The 20,912-nt window shown below is 36.2% G+C and overlaps 1 protein-coding gene across 1 annotated transcript in view; it reads left to right on the top strand.

Moving 5' to 3' along the window:
* The window catches only part of PCNX1 (pecanex 1), an 88,928-nt gene that overhangs the window by 29,711 nt on the left and 38,305 nt on the right, over positions 1–20,912 (top strand). The window contains exons 7-14 of the mRNA XM_058806185.1: positions 1,608–1,740; positions 6,243–6,427; positions 13,527–13,617; positions 15,285–15,342; positions 17,429–17,646; positions 18,707–18,860; positions 19,606–19,638; positions 20,708–20,879. Coding sequence (XP_058662168.1) covers positions 1,608–1,740; positions 6,243–6,427; positions 13,527–13,617; positions 15,285–15,342; positions 17,429–17,646; positions 18,707–18,860; positions 19,606–19,638; positions 20,708–20,879 — 1,044 coding nt within the window. The remainder of the gene's footprint in view (positions 1–1,607; positions 1,741–6,242; positions 6,428–13,526; positions 13,618–15,284; positions 15,343–17,428; positions 17,647–18,706; positions 18,861–19,605; positions 19,639–20,707; positions 20,880–20,912) is intronic.

The raw sequence follows: 20,912 nt of genomic DNA, 5'->3' as shown, positions 1-20,912 counted from the left end.
CTGTATATTAAACTACACAAGAAACTTCTTGCTGAAATACCCTAAAAAGGTAGTATGAACTATTGATGCTTAAAATTGTAAAAACACTTGGGGAGGAATGAGGAGAAAATGAGCAAACCCCTGTTTTTTCTGAAAGTACAGAAAGTGTTGCTTTTAACATCTATAGTTTTGATAATTAAATCCTTGTAGCTTGAATGTTGGTGTTAAAGTAAATCTCTTTATGTAGCTTCTTTTGTTTTAAAGCAAGCTATAAATTGAAGTTTCAGACAGAGAATTCATTTGATAACCTGGGGTTTGTGTGTGAATTAAACTCTTGTTTCAGCCTTTATTACTTGAGCTACGGCAGTAGCACACAGCAGTGGTAGGTTGCTATAGGTTGTTGTTCCCTGTAGACCAGCATTAGAGTCTTTGCTGGTAAGTGTTGAGAGCTTAATGGCAGTAGTGTTGTAACTTGAAGTGTGCTGAAGTGCATATGGGCTGCTCTGCCTGTAGTATTCCTGCCATTGCTCTGTGGGGTTTTTTGGGTCTTTTTCATAGGGGGGAGAGGTGGTGTTTGGTTTTTCTTTGTTGGACACATTCTTGGTTTTCTAACTCTAGTAACAGGCTTCTTGGCCACCAAGTTGTGACTTCCCTGTCAAGATTGTGATTTTCTTCTTGCACTGACATCATGTCAATTTTTTTTTCTCTTCCACTTGCCTGCCAAACCCTATTTTCTCTGCTGCCCATTCATTTGAGCTCTTTAGTGCTCTGCATTCAAATTGACTAGGAGCTTCCTTGGCTCAGGAGGAAGACTTCTCAGATTGTAGACACACCATGAAGCAGTCCAAATCTGAAATTGTTCAGATTGTAGAGCTTAAGGAGCACAGGTGTTTTTTGGGGGTAACATGTGGATAAATATTTTAATCCCTTGAGTACATACAAACTGTTTCTTATGATGTTGCTTTATAAATTTGAACCAAACCTTTTGTTTGGGGACCTGAAATAACAAAACCATTAGTCCTTAAAAATAAGTTATTCTCTTACTTATTCTCAACCTCCTGCCTCTGCAATTATGTTGTAATGAGTACAGAAGGAGCAACATGTATCCCTTGATGCTTATGAGAAAAAAAAGCTACTCATTTTGTCCCCTGGAAGAGTTGTGATGAGGTTGATCTCAACCCTGCCTATTTGGCAGAAGTTAAAAAATTGGGAAGATTATGGTGAGAAGTGGTAGACAACTTTGCTAGGTAGTTCTTCAGGCTTCTCCTTAATGATCTGTTCAGTGAGATAAATGGGGAGATCTGGCATCTCTTTCTGCCATGCGTAAACGGCAAAGATCTGGGATATCCAACCTCTTTTGCAACCTAGCTGTTTGGATCTGGGGTTTAAAAAAACGTAAGCTGTATATTCAGGAACACTCCCCCAACCACCCAGGTCTTTGCTAATAACTGTGTGTTGTGATCCTGTCTCAAGGCAGCTTGTTTGAACATTTAGGACATAAGCTACTTGTGTTGTTGTGAGTCAAGTTCGTTAACTTGGGGAGGGTCAGAGGGAAGAAAGGAGTCTTAAGTTGCTGTTGACGTAACTAGGATGGGTTCGTATTTGACCTAAAGTCTGTCTTGATGCAGCAGCACAAGCCAGCGAGGAGACTGTCACATTTCGCCGTGAACGCAGCACATTTAGGCGTCAGGCAGTACGACGCCGGCACAATGCAGGGAGTAACCCTACCCCTCCTACATTGCTCATCGGATCACCCCTCAGGTAGGGTATCTAAATGTTCCACCATATTTAGCATGCATGCAGCAGACCACTTCCCCACACCCACCAGTGTTGCCAGAAAAGCACTTTTTACTTCCTTCCCCACCATAACCTCCTTGAGCTGTCACTGCATGTCACTGTGGGCTTGTTGAATTGTGCATGTGTATGTGGCACTATTTTAAAAATGGTCAGGATAGTCAGTCTCTAACATGTTATAGCTGTTTTCAGATTGATATAAAAATTAACTAATGCTAACAAACTTAGCCTCAGTGGTTTTAATCAAAAACCTTTTGAAACTTTTAGAAAACTTTTACTTTCAATCAAGAAAAGAAACCCAAGAAAATAGTATCAGCACTTCCCATTTTGGTTTTCATCTCTTGAATAATGTAGGCATTGGGGACTAGTACTGTGATCACTTTTCACGTTTTTAGATTGTGAGAGATAAGCAAAATGACAGAACTTGTATAAAGAGCTAAATACATACTCCAAAAGAGACTCCAAATCTAAAATACTGGTAAACTTTTATAAAGCTCTTGTATCTTTTTGCAGCAAAAGAGGAGTATTGAAGTGAATAGAATGCCCAGTATTGCTTAGTGTGAAATCTAATTGTGTGGCACTTTGCATGCCTTAGCAATGTTTAAAATGTACTGTGTACATGTGTCTGAGGAGTCCCCCAGCCTTTACTGGCCCCTGTGTTTACAAGGCTGAGCCTGGTGATTTGTTACATACAGCAGCTCTGATCAATCAGCCTGAACAGTAGAAACAGCAGCCACAATAAGTTTTTAAACACGTATTTTAAGTCTTTAAATTTCTTGGTTGCTTATGGAATTGGAGAATCTGGTGAGGAGAACATGGCCTATAGAAGAAAGAACAGTCCCCTATAAGTATTGAAGTAATTCTTCCTTTAGTTACATGATAAATATGTAGGAGTAATTGCGTATTTTATATATTCTTAATTATCTTCCTTCGTATGGTAAACTGTTTTTGTGTTTTGGGAATATTTATGTAATTTTTTCAACTAGGAAAACCTGTACAAACAGAACAAATAAAAAGGAAATACCTTACAATAGAGGGTGTCAGAGGAATTGTGCCATCTTTGTCACACCACTAAAATATTTGAGGACTACGTTTGCAAATTTTTCTCAGGCAGGGGGAGTGTAAGAATGGTACCTAAAAATCTAACAGATGAAGGATTGACTTCTGTCATATCAAGGACTGAAACTAGTTAGGTGTGGTTTTAGTGGCTAGTGCAATATGAAGTAGTAATCATGTAATTTTAGATTTTTCTTTGTTAGGCTTTTGGTCTTGCTGAATGTAGGGTGTTCAACTTCAAGCTAGTGATTTACTTCATAGTGAAGGATGATAAAACTTTGTCTTCTTTCAGATCACTTTTGCTTTATCTGGTTCCTTTCACTTGCCTCTGAGTTTGTTTTCCTTTTTTTCCTTTTTTTTTTTTTTTAAAGGAGGGTAGTGCAGCTTTGTGTATTGCAGCATAAGAGGCTGTGCAGACTAATGAAAGCTTCTTAACTGTGTATTAGTTAGAAAACAGTGTTTTCTTTCTTGTAGGTATAGACTAAGGAAAAGACTCTCTTTTAAACTGTGGTTGACAGCAGCCTTATTTCCACACTCTAGTGCAGTCATTAAGGTTCCCATGGCTTAAGCTTGACTTCAGTGAGAGACTGTGAAGTAACTTTGTGAACTTTGTGAATCATGAATTTCACGTTGTGAAGTGGGAGTATCTCTTTAATCAGACAAGATGTTCAAGGGTAAAAAAGCAGATTAAATGTTCTAGCCTTGCATTTCCTCTAAGCATCTTCATTATCTAAATTTGTTCTATTTTAAATTAAAAGCCACCCAACACTGCTTACTGTACTTTCTCCAACATAATGACATACATTATCAAAAATGCTTTATCATATAAACATAGTCAGAATTGAATACTTATTGAAGGTAATTTACTCAAAGTACTTTTCATGATGCTAAATGACTGTCACTTGGAGTCTAGTTAAATTGCTAACCAAACACCAAAGTACTTTTATATTTGTTTGACACAAATTCCATTTGAGCTGTCAACTGTGCAATGTATCTGAAAAAAAATGTATTAATGTTCTAATTTCTAGGTGAACAGTCTAAAAATACCCTTTCCTTTACATGGGTAGCTTAATTTTAGTGTAAATTCTGTGTTACTGGAAAGAGGAAACCCTTAAGAAATATTTAATTAAATCATGCCTAAGGAGCAAATGTGAAGAAATATAGAGACATTTTTAGGCAGTTACCACTTAGAAGTTTTCAAAATGTTGCTGCAATTGTACTGACATCACACCTGTATGCTGTTGGTGAGCTGCCACAGTCTAGTTTCTGATGCTGCTAATCCATGACTTCAGATATTAAACTTATAAGAGTATTAGATTTACTAATCTTTAGTTGCGCTGATGTTATGTGTTTCTTATCCTTGCCAGCAAAACTTTAATCTTCTAACTCTGTCATAAAATTGGATGTTGGGGGAATGTTCCCTAGGACCTGTTGAGTTAAACCTGATTTCTTTTTTAATTTCCTGTCCATGATTGCCATTACTTTTTACTTCCTCTGTGAAATATTTAGTAAAAGAGACAATGGCATTATGTATGTGTGTCTTTGGCAACGGTAGACAAGTTAAACCTGGTCTAGTAAATTCTGTTGGTTGGATACTAAATTAGACACAAGATTATTTTGCCTAGTAACCTAATAAAACAAACCCTAAATGCACCATAAAACACCATCCACCCCTGCTTTTGTCCTGTCTAAATGTCAGTAGTGTTTTGGGCACTTCAAAAATAAGTGTTCATTGGTGTCCCATGTGGTCAATGGTGTATGCATGTGTGTAATTGACTGTATGAAGCAGAATTTTACTCTTGTAATAATCAGGGAGAGAATAAGCCGTTTTTCTTTTGCAGTTGGTTGAGATGGATCCTTTGATGGGATTTTTTAATTGTGACAGATGTGGATAACTATTCAAAGGGCAGCTGTGTACATATCTCTTGAGATGTGTACCTGCTGTTTATGGGAAAGCAGTATTGCTTAGCATTAGTTTGGTGTTGCTTAAGGAAGGCACTGAAAGTTGGCACATCCGTGAACTTCCTTAGGGCTTCTGTTGCTGCACAGCTCATTGAAAGCCTTATGTACTGCACCAAAACACTGAATTTAAATTTTAGGCTAAAATGTTAGAACACAGTAAATAATGAGTTGCAGTTCTTCCTGAGCTGTGTGCATGTCTGCATTATTTTGCATGAGCTTTTCTTAACACCTATTCTTATATCCATATTTTGTTTTCCAGTGATGCTCTAACAAAAGAACTGAAAAGTAGGTGATGTAGAAAATACTGTTAAAAGCAAGTACATCAGATATAACCCTTCAACTCTTAGTAAGATCTTGTTTTTTTTAGTTGCCTCATTTGCCAACTCTAGCATCATGCTGTAAATAGTGCTAAAACCAACAGGTGATATATATTGTTTTTCAAAAGAGAGTGTTTAAGCTGTTTTTCAGTCTTTAAAATACAAAATCTGAGATAATGCCTCAGCTAATGTAACTTCTTTAAATCCACAAAATGAAGGGTAATAAAACCAGTGCTCTTGCAAAGATGGTGTGATATCAACTGTAAACATAATGTACTCTGACACTGTTATACCTGATATTATACAAGCTATTAAAACAATCTAACTTTTGTAAATTGTTTTATAAAGTTAATTTTGCAATTGAAGTCTGTGAAGAGGAGAATTAACATTTTTGAACATTGTCTGCTCATGGCTATGAGAAATGTACAAATTTCTCTGAAAGCCAGGTTGACTTTTAAAACCTTTGTTTTGGTGAGTAATAAAGCTTTTGCTGTAACTTCAAAATAACTTCAGAATCAACTTTAGTTTTGCCAATTAATAACTTTATATACAGATTCTTAATATGTTCAAAATAATTCTGAATCCAAATGTATTACTTCAGTTATTTACAAGGTCTGTGTTATCCTGTGCCTATTAACAAAGCTTAAAGATGTTTTCTAGTTAGTGTAAATTAATAAGAAAGGTAATATGACTAAGAAAAAAGCCCTAAACAGCTGATCAGGTCATACTTGAATAAGCAAAAAAATGATTGTGACAAGACTGGAATAGTCAGTAGTAAATATAGGTGATACCTCAGGTTAGCCTGTAGTTAAACTAACTGGCAGTAACTTGCTTTTGCACCCACAAATTAAGACACAGAGGAATATACTTCTTCGGTGACTTGGGGAGATCTCAGAAAGCAATACTACTTCTAAGAAGTTGACAGCAGCACTGTCTCTAGATTACTGCCTCAACTAGGGCCTAAATACTCTGTTAGCTAGGATGTAGGGGTTATTTTAATCCTAGCTGTTAACTGCTTAATGCTACTATTTAAAAAAAATTTCCTCTTTAAACTGAAACATCTTGTTTTGCTTCACTTCTGGCTCTTTTGCACTTCTTCCTGGTAATGTGTCCCCAATGCATGTTTTCTCGTAGCCTTCAAGATGGTCAGCAAGGCCAGCAGTGCTGCTCCCAGGTCAGAGTGCAGTCCTGCCCCCCTTCCCAGGCAGCTGTGCCCGGCGCTAGCGCCTCCTTGCTGGTGAGAAATGGGAGTGTCCACTTAGAAGCATCACATGCCACTGCATCTGCTGTAGGCGGTAGCAGTTTGCACGATGAACTTGGTATGCAGGCCTTATGTAACTTGGTGACATGGAAGTGTTAATACAGCAGATTTATTGGTAATAATGCACTGAAAACCAGCTAATCTGAGCATTGTTTCTGAATCTTACAGGTGTGTTTCTAGGAAGAACTAAGAGCTATTTTGCTTCATTGAGCTATATTGAGCTATATTGCTCAATCACCTTTCCAGGCAGTTTCTCTAACAAATGCGTGATAAGAAATAAGGAGTCATAGATACAAGTAATGATGGTGTGAGAGCTTTTTTGATTTGAACAATGTTACACAAGTAATAAATCTTTCCTATGGTCCTGCAGGCAGTTGAGCAGAGATAGCAAGTTTGGGGATCTTCTGGTTCCTGAAAAAAACCAACTTGTTATTGCTCCCAAGAATTCTTGATCTTACCTTTTTTAGATAAGATGTTTAGCTGCTGTTCAAAAAGAGAAACACTTATGTAAATTAATGCTTTGTTTTGAATGTACACCTTAATTTAGGAGCTTGGTATTGGAAGTAAATCTGGACTCTTTCATATATCAAATGTCATCATTTTATGGAGCTTTATAGTGTCTTCTTAGTTCTTCATGGTCCATTTTATGTGGTATTCTTGATTATTGACTTCTTAATTAACTTCTGTACAGCTAATAAAATTGCTATGAAGAAGTTAAGACAGTCTTAATAAATGACTGATCTGCCACATAGTGCAGGGGCCAGTTTGGAAAAATTCCTGGCAGGGGTCTTGGCACCTATCTATAAATGGCCTGAATTACTTATGACTTCATCATTAATACCTAACTCTTCTTTGAATTATTAAAATGGGCATCTTGAGCACTGACAATTATTAGTGATGGAATTTTGAGCAGCTGTCAGTTCTAATACCCTAAAAGCACAGATTTGATCAGAACACTGACCAAATGTGTGTTTCAGACCTTTGTGTAAATAAAAGATAAGTGAGTTGTCTCTTACCCCACTAGAGGGGAAGACTCCATGAATTGAGAGTCTGTGGTAACCCTTTAAATGTGAGTTTGACTGAGTCTTCATTCTTCTGCATGAGTCTTCATTCTTTTGCATGATCTAGTGCAGGAAGAATGGAATATAAGCAAAACTGAAAGCCACCTTTACCTACTCTGAGATGTTTGATAAGACTTAACTACAAATGTAATAAATACACACGATCTAGTTATCTAATAATTTTTGTTGAAGATTCTGTTGTTTTACTGGTTTTTTGATAGAAGTGTTATTGTTTCAGTCTCAGTGCTTGTGTCTCTCAGCTATGAAAGCTTGTTACATGAAGCCCATTTTTTAATTTAATTTGGACTCTTATTTCATATTGGAAATATAACTCTGAAATTGTTATACTGGTTATTTCTGTCCAAGTGTAATGTTGAGCTGTATTCTTGAGGCCACCATTATTTATTTGAAGGATTTGGTTCCTCTTACCCAAAACAATATAGTTGAGTTCTGTAGAATTTGTCATTTAATATGCAATCTAGGTCTGTGTTATTTAGGAGATTGTTTTATTTGCTCTTTCAGAAATCAAAGTAGATCATATATAAAAGTCAGCATGGCATTTAGACTCTGTAAAAAGGCATATTTGTTGTACTTTTTGTGCATTGGAGTCTTCAGAAATTAATGAGATTCAATTCTTCTGAAACTTTACCTGTACTGTGCTTATATGGGACATCACGTTCTCTTTGGGAGGCACAAAACTTCTGGGATCTGCTAGATAGGAATCTGATGTATAACAGGGATTTGTTTCCTGTTTTGAGACTCTGAGCATCTAGTTTAGAATCCTTTGAGAGAAAGGAGCTATTATAGGCAGGATCTTCTTGTGTTATTTTAGGAAAATCAAATTTTCTAGTTTGTGTAGCAGGTTTTGTGGAACAGGTGCTATCTTTTGTTAAGAGTAAAATAGTTGGCAGAATGGTGCAAGCTTTCGTGTGTGTGATCCCTTTATCAGGCCTGACAAGAAAGTATCTTTCCTTATAAGTGGTATGTGGTTAGTTTGTTTGGGGGCTTTTGTTGGGTTGTTGGTTTTTTTTTAACCCTCAAGTCAGGGATGAAGTAACACTATTTTTCTCTTTCCGTTGAGTCTAAGGCTCTTGGTTTTGCTATGTTATCCCAAAATACCTTGAAAAAATGCAGTGAAAGATGACTGTAGTTTGTCTGTGGTTTGGGTTGGGAGAAGGTTGTAGTTTGATTTTTCCCATGATCGGCATCAGAATAAAAATAAAAGTGATGAAGGAGCTATGACCAGTTCTTTGTTGCTGTGAAAATCCTTGTGACTGCCCAGGGGAAAAAAAACCATAGTGCCTGGGGAAATACCTGGAAACAAATCCTGGTTTACTCCAACTGGAAATATCAGTGACAAACATAGGTGGGGTTATATATCACTGTACAGTGCATAGAATAGTTTCTTAATTCAAATCCTCTTGGAAAACAAACAGGGCACGTATTCATTTACTGTAAAAGCCCTCATGTATAGGGCTCATGTTTTCCTTTACCAGTGCACTATCTGTTTCTACATTTTTTTCTATTCACATTGATGTCAAGACGCAGCACTTAACAAGACACAAAATTTTTGGTTTTGTTTACTTTAAAGTTGTCTGATAATTTGATTCTGGTGGCTTATTTTACCAAGTATGAGCCTCACTATATTATACCTGACCCACATGCAGTCTGGTGATGAAACAGTTATCTTTAACTGGGCACTGAGAGTAAGGCAGGAGATGCTTTGAGGCATTATCTTCAGTCTTCCAGGTTCAAAGTAGGAAGATTTTTATCAGTTATACTGTTGAAGCTTGAGGGGGAAAGGAACTTGAAAGGATGGAAAAGGATCTTGATGTGGAGTGGTAAACATGAAGTAAATCATAGAAGGAATACAGGATGGAAAGGAATGGTGGCAAACTAAATGCCATGATTATAGGCAGGATTAATGTAATTCAAATCTCAAAAGCAACAAAACATGTGCCGTGACTTAAGTGAATGACAGCTTTCAGAGCAGAGTGTGGCAGTACTGATTCTTTTTGTTCTGATAACTGATTGTTTAGACAGGTAGGTGGGATTTTTCAGCCCTTGCAGTGAAGATTGATTAAATTAAAATTAGGTTTTGTCAAGTAGTTAGGAATCCAGGAACTGAGTTAGTAGAACAGATGCCCAGTGTCTGAGGCTGGGGTGAAATAACAGACTCTTGTCCTTGGCTAGATGATTGTTTAAAATTGCTTTTGTGCTTAAAGAGAACCGCTCATCTAGAGCTTTACAAGACAGTTATGGTGGTATGGTGTATCACTGGTTGTTTCGTTTATACAAATAATCTTTCAGATTTAAATAATTTATGAAGGCAGTTGAATGGTTTTGAACATCAAAACTTCCATGTAAAGATAGACATATACACTGGTTACTTATTAGATTAAAACCAATTTAGAAGCAGGCACTCAGTACCTTTTGATAATTCAATAGATGTGATTTATTTGGGATGGATATGGGAGCATGTTCAAAGGTCCATATGGAAAATACATATTCACTTCCCATATTCTGATGGGAAATATTCATGTTGTAGTCTGGAATTTGGGGTAATAGGTAAGTTACTCTTTTGACAAACTTCATATAGAAACAAAAAATTACCTACTTTGAAGTGTTCTAACTGAAAACATGGGCATCTTCATACCACAGCTAATGGTACAATTTTGACCTTTGGAAATAAAGCTCCTAGCAGTCTACCAAGAAGTCAAATTCTGATGACTTTGCTTTTGCTAACTAGGGTTTTAAAAATACTGACTGAAGCAGTAGACAAATATATCTTGATCTAATGATGATGTAATTTCATCATGTCAGTAAACATTTGCATGTGAACTAGTCTGAGCAGTTTAAAAAAAAGTGGTATGTATTGGATGTAAAATTGGCAAGCACACTGGAGATAAGTTAGCTGAGGAAACCATCAGAGCAACATTTTATTTAAATCCTGAGCCACTTAAGTCTTCCAGGTTTTGTCTGTGCAAGCTCATTAGCCTGTTGCTGTTGTCTGTTGATGCCCAGAACTGTGGGAATATGAGTTTGTGCAGTGCGAACTGTTACGTGGTTGTCTCTGGATGTGGTGATGAGATATTTTGGTCTTTTGGAACAAGGAAACTTGCTTCAAAGAACACACATTTATCTTCTCTCCATGTCAGAATGAAGATGTATTTTGGATTTGTGTGCTTGAGTATCACAGTGTCTTGGTTTGTTATTGTAACCTGGTCAAAATAGAATATTTGTGGGTGACTTTAATTTGTTAAGAATTACAGGTCTCTTTTTTTTGTGTGTGTGTTTGTGTGCAGAGAAGTTAGACATTTATGTTGAGCAGGCAGACATGCTATTGATCATGTTTCTTGGTTTGCAACATTATCTCTGGAGCTTCCCATTTGTTCACAGCTTGATAAAGCTACAGGCTTCATAGAGAGAAAATATGCTCTTAAGTTTTCAATGTGGTGCTGTTCCAAGTATCCCATGGAGAATGCTGTTTGGGAGACAGGAATGGGAAGGAGTCACTAGAGTAAATAAAAATGCTAGGTATGTCCATATGTATTGAATCTTGAGTGTTGAAATTCTTCATTAGAATTTATGTACTGTAAGGAAGCTGTTCCTGTCTCAGAGTTTAAAAATTAAGGATTTTGGAGCCTTTTTTATTATCTCCAGTCAGACTTTGGAGTTTGTATCACCAATAGCAATGAACAGTCCCTGTCAACTTTTCTACTGAGATGAGTTGAGGCTTTTCTGAAAAATCTTTTTATTTAAACCAACCAACCAAAAAACCCCAGCAGAATGACAACAACAAAACCAAAGCAAATCAAAAACAGCAAATGAAAAACAAAAAAAGGGGGCAGAAAAATTTTTGTATTAATGGGAAGCTGTGTTTGCCAGGGAGCTAACTTTCAATGGAAGCGTCTTTAAATAGGTGGATGTATTGCAAGCATGACATATCCTGAGTCTGTTTTGGAGTTTGTGTATAAGCAATAGGAATTAAATGTTCTGTTTGCAACCTCTGTAAATCAGTTTTGTTATATCCCACTGCAGTAGTGCAATACTTACAGCAGCAATAGAAATGCTGCAAATTTTGGTAGATTCACAGATAAGTTGGGTGACAGGGAACTGTAGATATGAAAAAGTGTAAGAGTTCAGTAAACTTCTGCTGAAATAAATACCTGATGTGTTTTCCTCAGTCCAAGGGAAGGGGAAGTTGTATGTCCAAGTAGTATATTCTAACTTCTGTGACTAGAATTTCATTAAGTTAAAAATTAAAAAGTTTAATTTCCCAGATCTTTATTCAGTAATGCTAAACTATGAAGAATTTAACCCAAACTTCCATTTTTTTTAAGGACTGCTTGCCCCGGTTTTTCTATAATAATTAATGCACATTTTTGTTCTGAGTAGAACCTGAAGTGTATTTGTATTGTCCAGTATCTCCATGTTTGCTCCTGAAACTTTTTTATTGACAGAGTTAATAAATATACCTTTGTAACCAAGGGTTTTTATTAGTTGTGGGAAGATTACCCGTGTTATCTACTAGTTTAAATTTTAGGCTTCAGTATTAACTGTGTACTACACACTGCATTGAAAACCAAAAGATAATCAGCTAAAGCACTTCACTAAAATCTTATCCAATGAGGAAAAAGCCCTAACAAGTGAGCTTTGTACTTAGGCCTGTGGCAGATGTAATTGAATATTGGGAGAGTGCTGTCGTGCATGCTGTTTGTGCCTCCTGAGCTATGTAGGGAACTGTCTGTCACAATGGTGGCTCTGAGCACAGCTGTGGTATTTCCCTGGTTGGTCTGAAGTGCTCCTTCTGAGGGTAGAAAGCTTTATGAAGATGTTTTCAATATACCAGTTCTTTTTCTTTGTTTCTCTGGTTTTAAGCATCTAGCTTGAGGGATTTAACCTGATAAGAATCAAATTCTGAATCAAACATAAATGTCTGTGGGTCTGAAGAGAAGCTGCTGCAGGATTATATTTTGTTAAAAAACCATTCAAAATCCACGGTATTAGCAGGTTGTGCTCTCACAGAAATGGGAAAGATTGGAAGCTCTGATTTTGTTAGCTGTTTCCGGGGACTGCTTGATATCTTGTATCAGCAGAAGGAAAAGCTACAAGACATACAGCTGAGAGGTGCATACAGTTTTTCTTCACATACTCCGAAGTGGGATTTTTTTCTTTTGTTTATTTAAGCTAATATTGGAATATTGCATGTTTTGCATCATGACTTAAGGGTTTTAATCTAGAAGAGATGGAGAAATTGGCAGATATTTCATATGAGATCAGTTTCAAAATCAGGTTCCATGCATTCAGAGCTGATATATATTGAACCTGGCCTTCAGGGCAAATTACAGTGCTTATCTCTCTGATCAGGCTAGTGTTGGGAGGTGGGTGCTGTGAAAACATATTTGAGTAAGGTAATTTATCATTTGGCTTACAATCTTTCGCTACTTTTTAAAATTAAGTATTTGAGAAGTCCAAACGGTTTATCTAAGAAGTTAGTTTGCAGTCCTTTCTTCTTACACTAGCTTGTAGAATAAATCTCTTCTGCACATTCCTTTTTTGAGTTTCCTAAGTTAAGTTATGAAGCCTCTCTGGCCACTTCTTTCAGTCTCTGTGTTTCTTTTCAAATAGACATGGATGTTTCAAAAGCATTTTATTCAGAATACTTGTGTTATCACTGCTGTAGCTAAATGTTCTTAGATGCTGATAGTGAATGATGTACTGATGGTTCTCTTGGGAGTGGCAAGGACTGAAGAAGCTGGTCACTGCAAATTTTTCATGTGGTTAGTCTCTAAGAGGAAAAAGAGACTTACACTGTCCTTCTGTTGTGTTAATGATGGCATCTTGTAAATACAAACTCTTTAATTCAGTACTGCAGTTACAGTGTATATGTTATGTAAAATGGTACGAAAGACAGCTGTGTAGCTAATGTCTGCCCTGGTGGCACATTCATGAGTACTCACATTTTGTATTTTGACACTGATGTAAATTCAGATGTCTGAATTGATCTCTATAGTAAGTTAATGAGTAGAAACTGCTGCCAATGGGGTGAAACATGAGGAAATTTTGACCTGCTTTTGACCTTTTCTTTAATAGGTAAGTTCAGTTCTACGCTCTACGAGACAGGGGGCTGCGACATGTCGCTTGTGAACTTTGAGCCAGCTGCAAGAAGAGCATCCAACATCTGGTGTGTGTGAAGGCCAGTCAAGAGTGATGATTCTTGTCTTACTGCAATCCAATATTTTATTTTAATTTTAAAAGGTTATTTAGTATGCACTACCAAAAAAATCAATTCAATCTGTTAACCATATACTTTTACTTTTGTGAATCAAGTGATTTTTACTAGAAGATAATATTAAGTTAAATATTTATCTCAGAAAATGAGTATTACTGCTAGCTTAACCAGTACACTTCCAGACTGAGAACTTGACAAATGCATTTTTTGTTGGCTTATAGAAAGTCTTTGTTAAAGAATTCAACCCATTTTTGAGAAAGCTAGGTGGCTGTTGACCATAATGGCTATTGAACTTCGAGTTGTGAAGCCGTTGTAAACTGATAAATTTATTCTCAAGTTCATGGATGGCATCAGACAGTAAATGGAATTGTTAACATGCCTGAGATGAAAATTTGACTTGCAGCTGAAATAGCCAGCTACATACTGAAAAGTTCATCTGCTGTTAGAAAGATACTCTTTCTCTGAAAAGATAGGAGGCAGAAGAAGGAAAAGCAACCCAAAATCTCCTGTGGCTTCCCACCTGCCCCCAATCCACTTCACTGTGTAGAATTGCTCTGAAGCTATTGCACCATGCTGAATGCTGTAATTCCTACCACATGTACATGGAATAGCTCTTGGAATTATGGAGTAATGAATATAAAACATCCCATCTTCAAATCTTTCTTTTGAGAGTATGCAAGTGCCTTTTGTAGAATTGAACTTTGACCAAAAGTTCTGGATTCCTTCCACAAAGCTGCCAATCCCTGCCTCTACTGCTTGCATGTTCCAGATGCAATGGCTTTGCTGATGGCTGCTGTTATGAAGTTGAATGTACTAATGGGAGGAACAAACTGGCCACTTCAGATAATCAGATCTCGGCTGTAGAGAATACTTGAGTTTGAGTGAAGTAAAGTTGATAACAAAGAATGTTTTTATCTTAAGGCAAGGAACTGAAGGAAAGTTGCATAAATTTGATACAAGTCTTACAACCATGTGATTTACATGGAAAACAAACATCCAAAAGCTATCCAAAATTGGGGAAAAAAGCAGTGGTTGGATATGGACTCTCATACAGTAAGAGAAATTTCATCTCTAATGAATGGAAATTGCAAAGTAATTTTGCTCTTCTTACCAGAGGTTTAAGTTTTTAAAAAGCAGCTTAAGTAGCTCACTTTACTTGTGCTAAGTATATGCTATTTTTGACAGTCTTGGGATATTGATAGAAACAGTATAGAATTATGAGAAACTGCATGTGAACAACTAGAGGCCTCTGAACTTCTTTAGAGATGTGATTGATGTATCTTTACAAATCAGTAACTAACAGCTTATAAAATTTCTGTTTTTCAAGTGGAATAATGGCTATCATTGTAGTTTTTTAAGATGATTTAGGGACTGGGTGTTGAAAATATGTTAAGTGTAAGATTAAAGAGTCACCTGGCTTACTATAGCTGTGGAATGTACCACAATACATGAGACTAAGTGGCTACTTGAATTTATAATAAGTGACTGAAGGAAAAACTTAAAGATATTTAGATAAAATTCAAAAGGTATCAAAATTAATTTGGGACACTAGAAAATTAGAGTGACCTGATGAAATAAAATGTAGTTTATAATCTGAAGTATTTTCCCTGTTCTTATAGTGACACGGACTCTCACGTATCGAGTTCTACCTCAGTTCGCTTTTATCCACATGATCTAGTAAGTTTTTCTTACTTATTTTTGAAGCATGCAAAGAATCAGAAGCCTATCCAACTTTATACCACTGATTATTCATTCTGTGTGGTAGTTAACTGTTCTTATGAAAGAATTTTGTCTGGATTAATGAAGAGAAAGTATTTAGTAGTGTAGTGCCTTCATATATACATAAAAATTAATCTTCCTGCATAGCACTTTTAAACTTAGTTGGTTTCCTCTGATCTAAAAACGAGTGATTTAAAAACACTCATAGAAATTGTTTTAAGATACCTTGTAAAAGTTTCCAAAGATGTGTACAATTTAGACAGTTTTCTTTCTGTGCATTACTGAGGTTAGCAGGCAGCAGAAAGACTAAATACTGTATTTTGACTAAAAGAAACTTCACTTGAGTAATTTCCCTGAAAAGAATTTAGAAATCTGTCATTGGAGTCTGATGTGCAAAATACAAATTTGTATGTTGGAAGTGGCTGGCAAAACAAGGCAGAAGCTTACACTGTTTCATACTGCAAATAGCTTTATAATTCCTTAGTTTTATGATTTGGTAGCTTTTGCACTATTGTCAAGTCCAGGCATACCTGTACTCTTAATTCTGAAGTCATATATTATGTTCTGAAAACAGTGCAAATGGGCATGATTCTTAAGCTGGCAAACCAAAGAGAAGTATGTTGAAGTACCTAATATATAATCAAGAGGGAAAATGAAATAAACCTTTAGGATTTGGCAGAGGGTCATGAGACCTCCATTTGCCTGACCATGCTTTTGATCAAGAATGTGCTTTTTAAACTTGGTCTGCTAGAGGAACTTGCTTTGCTTTCCACAGTCCCCCTCAAACATGTAGCCTTTAGAAAAAAGGCTGCATTACCTCTTCAATGATTTTGGTTTGCCAGTTTAGTCCCATTGGTGGGAATGATTCTGTTTTAAGGCAAATTTGTGACTGTAAAAGCTGAGCCCATGCACCTAAAGGGAAATTTCCACTGAAATTAATTAGTGCCATGAATGTTATGCTGATTCTACCTTTTAAGAAATGAAGCTTTTAAAAAATTGTCAAAAAAGGATCTGTTTTCTGACAGTTTGCCTTAAATAGTATGGTTTGTGTTTTTTAAAGGCCTTTAGAAAGGAGTGTTCCTGCTTGTTTTTTCATTAGTATTTTTCTAGGGAGGAGAAGCTGGCTAAGCATAGTTAAGTACACTGATGATTTAAGGAGTGATGACAAAAATTTTATAAATCAAGACATTGAATGTTAAACTTAGATGATTGTAGGGAAAAAGCCCCTCCAAAGACCAAACCTGTAGTTTTGCACTTGAAGGTGGCATGAGTATTGAAGTTTTAGTCTCTGCCTTACACATTGTGAAGCTTTTTCATTAAAGAACATTTTAGTAGTATGTCAAGATGTTTCTCAGCCTGTTAGAAACTGGATTAGACTATACAATATGTACTATAGTGTCTTATTAGCATTGAGTACTCTCCTTTAGTATCTTTCATGGTTGTTAGTATTACTGTGATTTTCATGAGAACTCTAAACAAACTACAAAATAAGTAATAGTCGTAAATAGCACTTGACTGTTTAGGACAGAGCTTTTTCTTTGGTTCATTTCTGAGTGTATTCTGGATTCAGTAAGTTTGAATTTGACTGTTGGTGCATGAGTATGTTGCATTGTCATGCATAAAGAACCATTCAGCATGGATTTAGATGCAGATTAGCTGACTATAAGAAATGTGTTGTAATTTATCTAAATTAATAATTGGATTATTTTTGTCGTGTATGTTGTCCATGTATCAGTTTACTTGTCTTCAAATTTGAAGTTTTCAGAGTAAATGGGATAATGTTCTTGGAAGATGCATTCATTTGAAATAAGGCATATGCTGAAATGCCAAAGAGTTGTTGTATGCAAACTGTTATTGCTGCTAGTCCTATTCATGTGCTGTGATAAGGACAGAAAAAGTAAGTAGAAGCCTGTGACAGTGCTTAACATGTAATTCCTCAGAAGTGAAACTAAGAGTTCCAGCAATATTTTTCAAAGCAATTTTCAGTGTATATATACAGTGATTTGATATAAAGGAGTTTTTGTTAATACTAACTTTCTTTTAGCTTTCTCTTCCTCAGATCAGGTTGAACAGGCTGCTAACAATGGATACAGATCTGTTGGAGCAGCAAGATATTGACCTGAGCCCTGACCTTCAGGACCACATGCAGCCTCAAGAGGAAGCAGCTCAAAAAGTCAAGCAGTACTATCGCTTTTGGATCCTGCCTAAACTTTGGATTAGCATCAATTTTGATAGATTAACTCTTCTGGCTTTATTTGATAGGTGAGATCCTTGTATGTTGCCAGACCTTAGAAAGCAAGATGAAAACAATTACTAAACTGTAATATAGGTAAAACTGTCGTTAGAGAATTATACATACTTACTGTACTCTGAAAAATGAAAGAATAACACTGAATGTAGTTTTTCTGAAATAATGGAGGCTACTCTCATTTTCTTCTGTAGCAATCAAAAAAGGAAAAAGAAAGCAACCCCCACTTTGCCTGTGTGGGGCAATAATGTATTTGAAGGATCAAATAGATTCATTGCCAATCTTTAAAGCTAGAGTATAGCCTTCTCCAAAAATTAATTAAAGGGTCTACAACCTGGCATGCACTTAGTCTTTTGGTAAATAGAAAGAATTTGCCTGCTGTTCCAGAGCATTTTTTCCAAGAGTCGTTCAATACTGTGACTTCTTGTCCCTGTACATTTACCTAGAGGAATAAAATGAAATTGATCCTCCAGTTACCAGCTTTTGGAAAACATAGAGTATTTATATTTTGGGAATGAACCTCCTTGAAATAAACAGGATAGTAGTGATTCTGTCCAGGGAGGAATACTCATAACTCTGTTCCGAAGCACTAGCAATGTCATAGGGAATTATCTGTATTCCACTTGGCATATCTTACTCAAGCAAGAGTATTTTTAGTTTCATCCTTAGAAAATCATGAATCAGGTAAGTTATCATACTTCTGTTTTTTCTTAGGCTTACCATCATCTTGGATGGGCTTTGAATATAGATTTACGTTACAGACCGTGCTTCTGGTGGAACATTTGATTTTTTTCTAAAATAATCTTCTGAAGTTATCTTCTGCTGTTTAAAGTAAAATTCCCTAAGATACTAAGATAATGACTGCTTTTAGCTGTCATTGACATCATGGTAGCTCCTAGCTTTGCTGAAGGACTTTGTGCTAGTAGAGTATGGAAGTTCAAATTTATTCTTAACTATTTTGCTACCAGTATCATAACCCCTGTTAATTTTGGACTCTGCTCTTTTGCAGATTTTTCTAGACGTAGTTAGCTTTAAATTTCTTTTTTTTTCTTTTTTTCTCTCCCTTTAAAACAGGAATCGTGAGATCCTTGAAAACGTATTAGCTGTCATCCTAGCTATTCTAGTTGCATTTCTGGGCTCTGTACTTCTTATAGAGGGCTTTTTCAAGGATATTTGGGTCTTCCAGTTTTGCCTGGTAATAGCCAGTTGCCAGTACTCACTGTTGAAGGTACTTGAATTTCTCTTCACTTTCTGTAAACAATAGATATAAATCCAGTTGGGTGTTGCAGGTTAGTTAGGGCTTTAAGGAAAAATGCGCATGCTTATCATTTATAAAGTAATTAGTAAACTTGGCCTCATGGGAAGTTTGATAGATGGTAATGCAAGGTCACATCACTAGAATGGTTCTATGTATGCTTGTTAAACAATCCTTTATTTAGTGTTCTCATGCATTTTTTTGGTGTGTGAAGAGGAGCACATTCTTACATGTTGTAAACTAACTATAAACTGAACTTGAAGTTTTATTGGTTTAGGTTCTAATTTTATGTAGTGTCTACGCCTCAGCATTCATAGGAGGCAATTATATCTAAACATATTTTTAATCAGATAATTAATTTTTGTTAGACTGATGATGGTTTACTGTAATCTAAGAATGATTGATTGTTTTTTGATTTGACTATTAGGATGAAAATTAGATTTAAAATTAAAGTTCCTAATGCTGTTAAAAAACAGTAGAAATCCTGAAAATAAGAGACTTGGGGATTTTTTTAGAATTTTGGTCATAGACATCTACTCTTTAAGTAGGTTTTATGGTTTACAACATTGTGCTATTTAAAGGTGGTGATGTGGCTTATCAATGTACAATTGTACAATTAATTGTAGATATTGTTAAAAGAACTTCAACCAAGAGTATGTGTAGGTGAACACACTTATCTGTAGTTTGGGTAACTTTCCTCTTTTTATTTTGGTTTCAGAGTGTTCAGCCAGATTCTTCTTCCCCCCGACATGTAAGTCACGGGCATGTGCCACTGTACTAACCCTGCAGATGCAGAACTCCCACAAAGAATTGATCATTTTGGTTTGATTTTTCTGGCATTTCTCCTATGTTCCTTCTTACAAGGCACAAAAGGCTTGTAGTTGTCCTAGTGTGTGAGAAGGGACCTGCCTTACTCTTTGTATTTATTTAGCAAATCATGGCCTCCTTCCTGAGCCTAGCTTATGCTAGGGAGCCATGTCATAATAAGGTTTTTGAAGAGTCTTTATTATTCTAGCAATTATACTGAGAAGTATTCTTAATGTTGCAATTTGCTCTGCTGGTATGATCTGACACAGCTTTGATGTTCTGTTTTAGAGGTGTAGCTCATTCAGTTGTCCTTGTGTGCACACTGCTTTATTTTTTCCCTCTAATAAGCTGAGTTTGCAATGCTTTAGTGAACGTTAATGTTTGAGCATGGAAATGTTAACATTCTAGTATTGCACAATATGTTTATATTCTGTTGTGCATCTGCTAGATTGCCAAGACAAAATATTACCTTTATGTCCTAGATAAGATGTTTAAAAGCATTATTCCTCTACAGCAAGTCATTAATTTTGTGTAAGAAGTTGTATTTTGATAAACACCGATAGAGATTCTGTCCCCCCATGCAGCAGAAGCAGTATCTAAGTAATAAATTTAATCCCTTTTTCCTTAAAATTGATTTATTCTCAGTTGCTTACCATGCCTCGTCAGAGCTTCTCTAGCATTTACTAGAGAAGTAAGATATATTTTATGCTTTACTGCAAGCAACATAGCATAAAATATAGCTGAGACTAAGGGTATGCCTAGCTTAGTCTAATGTAATCTAACTGTTGTGTCTGTTATATCAAAGCCACAAGAAGCACAGACTGGTATCGCTGCAAGGCAATGCTTTAAGGATTTTATGAAGAAAACTTCAAGATACGATGAAGTCACAGTATATTAGTTGATGACCAGTGATTAATTTTGATTCTGAAGGTATCTGTAGTAGAAGAGAAAAAGTTACTTTATCCACTAATAATGAACAAATGTTGGTGTTTTTGTGGTTTCTTTTTAAACAGGGTCACAATCGTATCATAGCCTATAGTAGGCCTGTATATTTCTGTTTGTGTTGTGGTCTGATTTGGCTGTTGGATTATGGCAGCAGAAACATATCTACAACAAGGTTCAGGTTGTATGGAATGGCTTTCACCAACCCATTGCTGCTGCTGTCAGCCAGGGACTTAGTTATAGGTGAGTGGCTTTTTCATGGATTTGAATTGTTTG

The sequence above is a fragment of the Ammospiza caudacuta genome, chromosome 6 (genome assembly GCF_027887145.1).
Source record: "Ammospiza caudacuta isolate bAmmCau1 chromosome 6, bAmmCau1.pri, whole genome shotgun sequence".
In the NCBI taxonomy this organism is placed as follows: Eukaryota; Metazoa; Chordata; class Aves; order Passeriformes; family Passerellidae; genus Ammospiza; species Ammospiza caudacuta.
The sequence above is the reverse complement of the archived record's forward strand: the minus strand, read 5'-3'. Positions and strand labels throughout refer to the sequence as shown.